The following is a 10,651-nucleotide window of genomic DNA, read 5'->3' as shown; positions in this document are numbered from 1 at the left end:
CCCAAATTAAAATCCTAATAAATATGAATATTTTATGAAGACTATCCATAAATCCTGTGTTCTGACAAAGGAAACTTGGATGGTTATAAAAACAAATTAAAATACTTTCTTTCTTTTTTACATTAAAAAAATTATTCAATGCATTTAATGCAGTCTACATTCACTAGTGAACATTGCTGCATTCTGGTTTTTCACAGAGACTTCTGGTAAATTACTAAGGCACTGGATTTTTGAATTGTAGATTCGGACACCTGTACAGAACGGAGAACGCACTATATAGTCCACTAAGTAGAGTAGTGAAGCAATTCAGACACAACCTGAACATCTTAAATGATGAAACCTGATTTGATTATTGGAGATCTGTGTTTACTCCATTTGGGTCGTTTTTATTAGCATAAAAGATAAACTATAAGAGTCCTTAAGAAACTTGCGTCATGAGAGAACACTGTATCAGATGAGTTTATCAATACAATCCAGAGTGAGTTCTCAACAATGTTGCATGGAATTTTCTTTGTTAAAAATGAAGAAAAAAATATTATTTTTCCTAACCTACTGAAGCATAATGTATGCTTGACATCAGTTTGTTTGTATGCATGAGTTCAGTATGTGCGTGTGAGCTGTATTTGGATTTTGTACATGTTGGCATGTTTGTGTGTGAAGGTTATTTGGGACAACAGGTATGTTTGTAACATTTGAGTGTTTCTGATAACAGGCCGTACCCTTTTGATTAATAACTATAGTACATTTGACAGTAATGATGACAAATCTCCAGCAACTTATTTCCTCTTTTTGTATTTCTACCTCCTTCTACTCTCTATTTTCATTTTCCAATTTCTTGAACCCCCTTGTTTGAATTATTATGCATCATTTCCACCGAGCGGTCCAGTATTTTTGGCATTTTCATAATAAAACTGACCCATTAAGCTAGACTGAACAGTACCATTTTAGAACCCACGTTGGTTGGGAGTCCATAGAAAATTGAAGAGCTACTGTTGAAACTCGTTGATTGGCGGAAGATCATTACGACAAAATCAATCAACTGTGTTCCTCTTCTCCGCCCGCAATCTTCTGTCAATCTGCATTAAATGTTTTGTATATACAAAGTACCAAACTTCACCAACTTTGAGTGGAAATGCTCACCTGAATTGCCTGGTAAACTCTAAACCGTACCATACCAGACCATACAGGACTATGACACTCAGTAGAAATGAGCCTTTGTATCACTCGTCTCTAACATCCCACTCTCTCATCTTTTCATTCTGCTCCCTAAAAAGATAAGTATGCAAATATATCTGATATAAATAATGTTTAGCCTCAAATACAAAAGGGGTTTATACAAATATACCCCTCATGCACTGGGGGTTTGTCCTTTATTCTCATTTACTTCTCCTCTCCTGTATTCTTTATTATTTATTTTATTTACTTCTCTGTGCTTCTGTTTGGTGCAGTGCGATTCATGTGTTGTTCCTCTTTCCCACTCCCCTCTGGGGGAGCAGGAGAGATTTCAGATTCAAGGTGGATCGCCTGTGCTCCTGTTTTTGGCTGTGGACCGCGCCTCTGGCTCGTCTTGGCTGTGGACTTCACCCCCACCTGTCTCCCAGTTCTATCTGGATGAACACAATTCAAACGTGTAGTTGTAGAGATAGATAAGCTAATTAAGTCATCGCTTGTACATCTTGGGAGAGGATCACTCCTTCATGACGACATCCCTGAGGCCTCTTCTTTTTTTTTGTGGAATCAGGTTTTTCCTTACAGAGAAGTAGGGTCTAACGGCAGGAATAACCGGTAAAATCTGCCTTACACAAGAGGCCTTCAGCTCTCATCTGTCTATGGTTTGGAGTTCACGAGAAATACTATATATATTTATATATATAAAAATATTATATAAAGTCACGTCCTCCTGCCTTTGCAGCCCCCCAGAGTAGTTTACTGTTACACTCTGGCACTGACTAAAGTAAGTCATTGAATTGCCAGAGCCACTTTCAGTTCCAGTTACAGATGTGTATTGCAGCAGATGACTCAGATTCCATTCGTGTCTGCAAGCGATCGTCTGACAAACTCCATCAGGCCCAAGTTGGAACGTTTTCGGAGCAGAACCTAATCGTCCTGACCTCTCGCCCCGCCGGGGTCTTCCAGAAGCTGGTGACCCACATTTGCGTTGAGTCATTACGTAAACTGTATTAGCACCTGCAGTAATTGTTTCTAATCATATCTGAGGTAAACGGCTTAAGTATTAAGCTGCGTGTTGTTCTCCTCGGGGTTACAAAACAGCTGCTCTTCAGTGTGTCTAAAAAAAACACTTCTGTAAAGTAGTTTTTTTCTGTTAGTCTGTTTGTTTTGGCAATTCGGAGGTAAAGGTGATCCAGAAATGTGTGGACACAGAAACAAGAGGTGACTAAACACTATTTATTATTACTTAAAGTAGAAGTTCATGAAAAAATACTTTGACATTTTTTAAACTTTTGGTCACAATATACAGATAATTACACAAAACAAAAAGGACATGCACACTATTTACTAAAAGTAACAAAACACCGTCATCATCGCCATCGTCATCTTCATCTCCACTGCTGGACTATGTGATGAATGGCAAGCTGAAGGTGGGGGGTGGGGGTGATGGAGCCGGGTCTAGGAGGACACTGGTGGTGGAGTTGTTGGTTCGACCTTTCCGCTTTCACTGCTTTCGCTCAACTGTCTTTTCAAAACCATTTCCTTGGCGATGCAGGACACCTGACCGTTGGTCACGGTGTAGGATCCGGTCCTGCAACACAGAGGAGGTTCAGTTAACCACCACACCAAACCAGGATGAATCTAAGTGACTCCTCCAACTCACTTCAGGTTGTCTGATCCGTTTGCCTGGTTCTGTTTTGCAAAGAAAAAGGAAGTCCACCAGTGGCCTGAGTCTTGCCGTGGAAGTGCTGAAAGGTTAAATATTTTATTTTAGAATAAGATGATGCGCAAGGATTCATTTTTTTTAAGTAAAAATTAATCAATTTCCAAACCTGGATGGTGTGGAATAACCTCCCCGGTGTACTCGGAACTGCCGCAGGAGCTGCTGCTGGAGTTGGACCCGAGTCGTCCTTTAAAAAAAAAAACACATTAATACAAGAATTAAGTCTTAAAAAAACAAATTCCATTTTAAAAAACACCCAGAATTCATTTCTGTGGGTTGAACTTACTTCTATAGTAGTCGTGGGTGGCAACGAGAGAGCCACTTGATGGAATTGCTGCCATTTTCTCCGACCTCAGGTGGAAAAACCGCTCAAAGATGGAAGATGGTCGCCTGAAGAAAAATATGGATCTCATCAGGTTGGGAGCTCCAACTTCATTTCTACTTCACTTTGTGCAGCACCACTGCATGCAAGCTCTGCACCAACATCCATTCATGCTTTCTGGGCCGTGCTGCATGTCTTTGCTGCAGAGTGATAAACTCCAAGCAGCTGCATCTAAGAGTCAAATTTCTCACGATTTAAATAAACACAATGTGGAAAAGTCTGCCAGTGTATCACATCGCAGTGTGCACGAGCAGCCTGCATGATGGGGGGGGGTTTGCCCCACATTACATCCCCACCAAGACACAGAAATATGAAACTTAAATACAAATGCATTGTAACATTTAAAGCTACTTTTGTTTTCCAGTTGAAATCCTCACATCCTATGCTTTGAAGTTTTTCCAGCCTGAACTGTGTCATAATCTGGAAGCAGCAGCTGAGGGCTTTAGAGCTTAAGGCTGGAAACAGCAGATGGCTTTGAGGATTTCAAGAAGACAAATGTGCGTCTGCACTTCATAGCCCAGATAAACAAACTAGGTGACGTACAAAACTCAAAACACTTAAGTGTAACATTGAAATATATATATATATGTGTGTGTGTGTGTATATAAAATAAAAGATGATGTTTAACTTTAAATGTTTTAAACCAATAATTTTTGTCTTCAAATTTTGAAAAATAAAATACTTCGCAATTTTATTTGAAAGTGAAGTAAATAATAATGCTATGTTTGGTTTGTTTTGGGCTTGAACCATGCAGAAAATAACAAAATCAATATTCATTTCTCCAATGCAGATTTGTACAGTAATCTAAAACAGGAGAAACTATAAGCTGTGGGATGCTAATAACGACGTTTCAAAATAAAAGTATGGTAATTGCTTTACCTTTCACAGACGGATGACTGGCTCCAGATGCGGTTGAAAGGTGCGGGTGGCTGGATGTTGATAAAGAGCTATATGTTACTACTGCCCATTGGTGGACAAACTACCTGTGTGGACCTTTCTCGTTCTCTAAGCTCTGTGGTCCCAGAACGGGGATTGCGGCTGGCTTTTATAGCGGCTCTGCTCTCCTCCTCGCGTGCTGCTCTGTCTGACACGTGGGCGGGGACTGCGTGGCAACGAGAGGGCTCGGAACGTGCGCCTCGTTTTTCGGTAGGTGACACCGGACTAGGAAGCTGGAAGAGTCTTTATTTAACCTGTTGGCACAGATCCATGGACTTTGCATACTTGTGTTGCTCCGGACAGACAACTGTTACCATAGCATAAGGAACAGGAGTAGAGTCTGATCTAAACATTTAGAAATGTCTTCAAATGATAACTAACCAGAGAAAAACTATTTGTCAGCAAATTTTATTTCAACAAATATTAGATCTGGAAAAATCCAGTTTATGCTGTTTGAAATTATTTATGTTTCTCTTCCTTCTGTTTTGGATCTTTCGCAAGGATCCCTGGTGGTCTAGTGGTTAGGATTCGGCGCTCTCACCGCCGCGGCCCGGGTTCGATTCCCGGTCAGGGAACACAGCTTTTCTTGTTCGTTGTAGTTCTTTGACTTAAGTATTTTATTTATTTGCAAAAACAATATATATATATATATTTACTTATTAATGATACTTAAAATTTTCTGACATCCTTTACTCTTTGTAGGTACATTTTTTCTAACACGGAAATTCTTTTAATTCAAAGCCTCTTGCGCCACCTGGAGGACAAGAGCTGATCATGATTTCTACTTAGAATATTACATGGAAACTGGACAAATCAAGCAGAAAAAATCTACTCATGAAAATTTTGGTTTAAAAACTAAAAGAAGGATGAGTAACAGTGAAAAAAAAGCTCATTAAACCCGGTATATAAGAAAAAGATTAAGGAATTACTTAAGTATTGATTCTTTTCCCCAAAACTCATAGAACCTTACAAAAATATATATTTATTATAAACATCAAAATGAAAAATTTGAAGAAAATGTACATATTTTTGTTCACAACTGGATTCACTGAACGTGTTTAATAACATTAAATATAGTTGTAATTTTTTTTTTGACAAAAATTTATTTTACATTGATGTTAATAGTAAATAGTGTAAAAGTGTAGCAGAGTAACAGTATCAATTAACATCATAAGTCTACTATAGTCAAAGTAAAAAGTGCAGTTAAACTACTTTTAGAGGTAGCATTTCTTAAAGTAAATGCAACGTGTATAAATATGTCCACATTGAAAAAGTGAGTTGTAACCGAAATTTCATTGTAACTGCAATGACAATAAAGGCATTCAATTCAATTCAATTCAATTCAATTCAACAGAGTAGCTGTAATTTAACCTCCAACCACTTTACCATAGAAATATCCAACATTTGTTGAATTTATAATAATTCAGTACCACAAAAGAAAACAGGCTTTCTGTTCTATTGCTTTTAATTGAAAAACGTCACATTAAAAAAATACTTTTTTTATCTGATTTCAGAAGATCAAGTTTTACCACTGACACTCCAAAACAAACAACATAAAACACTGATGTTAAAATATTATACAAATGTAAGACATTCTATCAGTGATTTTTACATTGAGACTCCGAATAAACAATCACACAGAAAAGAGATTAAATAATAATTTCCCAGCCACTCAATAGCATCGTGTCAGCGAGGATTGCTTCATTTTATGGGTTGCGCCCGAATCTTCTTTCATACCCGGATGTGTCTCCATTGTTGGACAGACTTCCAGTCATTTTGTCCTTCGGATTCAAACGCAGAAGGTCAGTACTCAGATGTGAGACACAGAGTTCATACACTTGCTTTCTTTTCTAACCCCACCTTCACATTCACGACCATTTCTTCCAGAGACTTGAATGTGGAGGAATGTCTGAGGAGAGACGTGGAGGTCAGTTAGACAAAGAAAAAAAAAAAAAAAAACTCAAGAAATATGACATGTAATGAAGTATTTTTGATAAGAAGAATGCGTTTTACCTCATAGCTGGGACACTCATGGAGTGATTCAGTGTGCTGGATGATGACACAGCAAAAAAGTGACAAATAAATATCATGCAGACAAGAAAAGGCTGAAAAACATCCATTTAACTAGACAAAAACAACACTATATTACAGCTAAAACACTACACCACACTTTACTAAACTGTAACAGTTACATTGAACCAAAGTGTTGATTATATAGAATTAAAGGTCTAACAAATACCAAAATTGTCTCATTCCATGTATAATTGTGTACAAATGGAAAAAGGATTTTTGCAACATTATTTTTACAAAAATATCTATAAAAATCCAAGCTAATTTATTGTACATGCTCTTGTTTTATGTGACTTTGAGACAAATTAATTAAAAAGAAAATCTGAGTTAAATAAGCAAAAGAGTAGAGCACTATTCTTTACATTTTTAACCAAAAATCAATAACATTAGCCTGACAAACAACAAGCTTGAATGTTGGTGTTGTTGGTCATTAATAGAGTTGAAAAAACTCTAATCTTACCGTGGTGGGCTTGGAAGAGGAAGGGCTCTGATGGATTTTCAGAATAAAATAAAGACACAAATGCAAAAAAATCATTTTACCACAATGACAACAGAACAACCTGCTACTGCTGATGAGGAGATCCACTCTTATTGGATGAAGGTTGTTTGCTTCAGAAAGAACTGTGATATTGCAGCACAAGCCTAAAACATGGCCTTAAATTAGGATTAGTGTCAGTGTTAGTGTCAATTTATTTTGAAAAAACACAAGAAAAAGTGAGTTGGTCCAACTAATTATCTTTCTATGCTAGAAATCTATATAGACATTTATCGACAAATCATTTAGGTTTAGCAGCCAAAGATAGTGACAAAAAACAAACCAGGAGGTCAACCTCTGAGGGGTTGAGACAAATTCAGGTTTTGAAAAGATCTGAGTCCAAGTTTGAGTCGGATCAGTATCAGGCAGCATGGCCTTAATAATTCAGTTCACAATGGAAACTCATACCTGGTTAAGGTGAAAACAAATATGCCAAAAAACAGAACACAATTCCTTTATAGACACGTTCCTCATTCCCAGTTACTGCACACATTTGACTCACATAGAGTCATGTATGGAGAGGTTTTTATTTTATCTTTAGAAACTAAATACTTATTTAACCCCCTCACCAAATTAAGTTTTAGTAACAGAAAACATGTGATATTTGGGGAAAATTAGTAATAAGTAGTTAGCATTTAGCTTTTGCAGTCTGCCCTGAGAGGGTTAAAAAGTGGATTTTTTTTTTCTTTATTAAATTATCCTGCTCCTTTAAACCTAAGTTTTTTCTTTAAAAACATGCATATTTTTGTGAAAAGTTAAAATCTTTTAACAAGTGTTATTTCTGTCTACCTATAAACTCATAAAAGTAAAAAAATTCTATTAAAAACTGTCAAGAAATTAATTTTTATTTCATGCAAATGACAGATTTTGTCACGTTTGTTCTTTAAAACATTTTATTATGTTAATGCAGCCCTTGTCGTCACAAGCTAAGACAGACAAACACATAGGGAATCATTCAGACATTTGGCCAGAATTTCCTTAAACCTTGTTTTGACACTCATTATTATGACATGTGTACCTCATCTGTGCCAGCCTCCTGGTGATGACCACGCCCACAGAAGACAGAGCGGCGGACGTCGCCTGACCGGCATGGGACAGACTGTCCTTTGTCTTCACATATCTGCAGGCAAAAATGAGTCAAACTACATCAGCAAGAGAAAATAATAGAATATTTGCCCTAAAATGAAAACAAGAACACGGCAGTGCTGCTGTATATTGCATAAGAGATGGGTGTGTATGACAGACAAGCCGTACTTAACAATAAGCTTGTTGACGTCATGCGTGCTGCCTCACTTGAAGCAAACACTTCAGACGGGTAAAGCCAATGCTTCTTGTGCTAAGTCAGGCTCCACTGCTATTAACAGAGCAGCAATCCTATTTGAAGTGGACAATCCCATCACTCGCTTCTCGGAAACAAAACCCACTTCAACCGAACCTAAGTCAACTTTTTTTTATAAAGAACTTCTCCAAAAATAAAGCTTTAAAAACTATTATTTACGAAGAGTATGACGTGTGTTCTTGAAGGAATTGTGGTGAAAACATGATAGATGAAGACTCACACATTTGAGTGGCTGATGTCCTCCAGGGTAGCCGAGGCTGTGAGGTATCTGAAAGCAGGAACACACACTGGTCAACAATTTATTCCGCTGACTAAAGAAAACCTGTTTATGACAGCAGTCCTTTGTGGGGTTATGTAACTGGGCTGCTGCAGAATCTGAATGAGTCTTTTTGCATGTGAAGTGTTCTTACGGGGCAGACGTCTGGACTTCTTGCCAGCCTTTGGACAGGTTCTGCTTGACGTTGGCAAGAGGACCCATTCCCAGCTGGCTCCTGATATCTGCTGCATACTTTTCTTTGGCCAAAAGCACCTGCCTTAAGGTCTGAATCTCATCCTCTGTCTGCGTGAAAGGAAGGGAAAAAAACACAAAATTGTCTCTTATATCTACAGAATATAATACAGAACAGCCATAGAGGATTTACCTTTGCGAGTTCAAAACGTAGATTGTCCAGGTCGTTCTCTCTCAGCTCTGTGTGTGGACATCCGTTCCCTGTTATCCTTGCAGAGAAGTTCACAGATGAAGAAGCTCCACCAAAACCTGTGGAAACGAAAATAAATAAGGAGACATTATGAGAAGATGAGATCAAATTGCACAACATTTTCACACTTAAACAGAAATTCCATCAAGACTTGAACCAGATTTTCTTTTATTGAATATGAATCAGCTTTATTTATTCATAAATACCAACTTTTTGCCAGTAAAAAACGCATTTGTTTTGTTTTTAAATGTATAAAACTAGAGAAGCAATTTAATAAAGTAGGAACTTAGCTTTTATTTATTTTTTAAATAATTATTATCAATATTATCTGAATAAAACTTGATTAAAAGCTAAATTAAAAAGGCTTCAAACATCATCACTGAGTTCCACACAACTTCCGGTACTGTGTAAATACTGGAATTTTCTCACTAAAGTAGCAGAATAATAAAGTATTTTTAAGCTAACAATAACTGGGTTACGTAAGAAATAAAAGCGGGTCATTCTGTTTAAAAAATATTTGCCAAACTCAGTTTTAAGGTAAAAAAGTTGCTTACAAAACGACTAAGCTGAAGACATTAAGTACATTTGATAGTGTTCGTGTCAATGACAGTAAAGCAGATTTGAGAGGAAGTTGGTCACAGATATGTCGGAGCTGTCCTTGGTGCTAAACTCTCGCCTCCAAGCTAACGAGCTAACAGCTAACCTGTTGATGCTAACTCCCGTCGGCGGAATCCCGCCAGAAAACGACCAACTTTTGATCGGGACACCGGGAGCCGCTCTTACCTGGTCGGTTCATCGCTGCTTCTTCCGCTTCGAAATGTTTTCACAAACTATTTGCAGCCGACTGCGTCCAGCCGGTCAGCTCAGCTCAGAGGGAGAGCAGGGGGCAGTGAGGAGGATCACCGAGGCTATTCTGGGTTCACTCTCACTCCCACACACGGCGAAAACAACTCCAGGAAATATCCGGGACCCTAAATGTCATTAGGAGAGCGTTGGAAAACTTTATTTCGTACCACACAAATTATTTGTTTTAATATAGTTTAATAAATTAGGGTACGTTTTGATTATTTTTTAAAACACGTTTTGCCCAATACAACTTTACAATACGTCGAAAGCAATTAAGAAAGAACCAGTTGTAAAGTTTACAAATCATGTTTTTTAGTCCGTTCCTTAAAAACTTCCGGATGCACTTACGGATCATACCATTGTATTTAGTAGGGTGGAATTTTTTGGCATTACTCGGGGACAACAATAACATTATTTAAATAAATAATTAAATATTAATTTGGAGGGAAAGAAAGAAAACGCTGCCAACAAGAGAGCACAAAGGGAATTTTATATTGATATAAAATATTGACTTTTTAAGATAGAGTTGGTATTCCTAAATTAGTAACTCTCAATAAGGTCATGAGGTGATGTCTAATGAAAAAAAATATTTGATTAATGCTGTGCTTCCTGATTATTGCAGCATATAAAGCATGTACAAGATGGGTCCTAAAACTGAGCCCTGTGGGACTCCGTAGTTAACTTGAGTACAACAAGAGGACTGTCCATTTGCATTAACAAACTGGTATCTATCAGATAAATAGGATTCAAACCACTGGAGGGCAGATCCCCTGATCCCAATATCACGCTCTAGTCTCTGGAGTAAGATGCTGTGGTCGATGGTATCAAAGGCTGCGCTGAGGTCTAACAGGACCGGAAAAAAGATTAGTCCTTTATCTGAAGCCAATAACAAGTCATTAGTAACTCTAACCGGTGCAGTTTCAGTGCTGTGGTGAGGTCTAAACCCTGAGTG

The 10,651-nt window shown here is 37.7% G+C and overlaps 2 protein-coding genes and 1 non-coding gene across 3 annotated transcripts; 1 reads left to right on the top strand and 2 right to left on the bottom strand.

Moving 5' to 3' along the window:
* Nucleotides 1-2,390: 2,390 nt before the first annotated feature.
* On the bottom strand, nt 2,391-4,310 carry ppdpfa (pancreatic progenitor cell differentiation and proliferation factor a). The gene is made up of 5 exons (XM_024292163.2): nt 4,155-4,310; nt 3,180-3,283; nt 3,003-3,080; nt 2,834-2,918; nt 2,391-2,761 (listed from the first exon to the last, which is right to left on the bottom strand). The coding sequence occupies exons 2-5, from the start codon at nt 3,232-3,234 to the stop codon at nt 2,629-2,631; spliced, it is 351 nt and encodes a 116-aa protein (XP_024147931.1). The 5' UTR covers nt 3,235-3,283; nt 4,155-4,310; the 3' UTR covers nt 2,391-2,628.
* A 404-nt stretch (nt 4,311-4,714) lies between these two features.
* Nucleotides 4,715-4,786, top strand: trnae-cuc. The gene has a single exon. It is a non-coding gene; the product is annotated as a tRNA-Glu (tRNA).
* A 1,106-nt stretch (nt 4,787-5,892) lies between these two features.
* LOC112158635 (tumor protein D54) lies at nt 5,893-10,011 on the bottom strand. Its single transcript, XM_024292076.2, has 9 exons — nt 9,637-10,011; nt 8,797-8,912; nt 8,566-8,714; nt 8,376-8,423; nt 7,835-7,936; nt 6,742-6,768; nt 6,225-6,260; nt 6,072-6,120; nt 5,893-5,992 (listed from the first exon to the last, which is right to left on the bottom strand). Exons 1-9 carry the CDS (start codon nt 9,647-9,649, stop codon nt 5,918-5,920), a joined length of 615 nt encoding a protein of 204 aa, XP_024147844.1. The 5' UTR covers nt 9,650-10,011; the 3' UTR covers nt 5,893-5,917.
* Nucleotides 10,012-10,651: the final 640 nt, after the last annotated feature.

Source organism: Oryzias melastigma, linkage group LG7 (assembly GCF_002922805.2).
Source record: "Oryzias melastigma strain HK-1 linkage group LG7, ASM292280v2, whole genome shotgun sequence".
NCBI lineage: Eukaryota > Metazoa > Chordata > Actinopteri > Beloniformes > Adrianichthyidae > Oryzias > Oryzias melastigma.
This window is presented reverse-complemented; position numbering and strand designations above follow the sequence as displayed.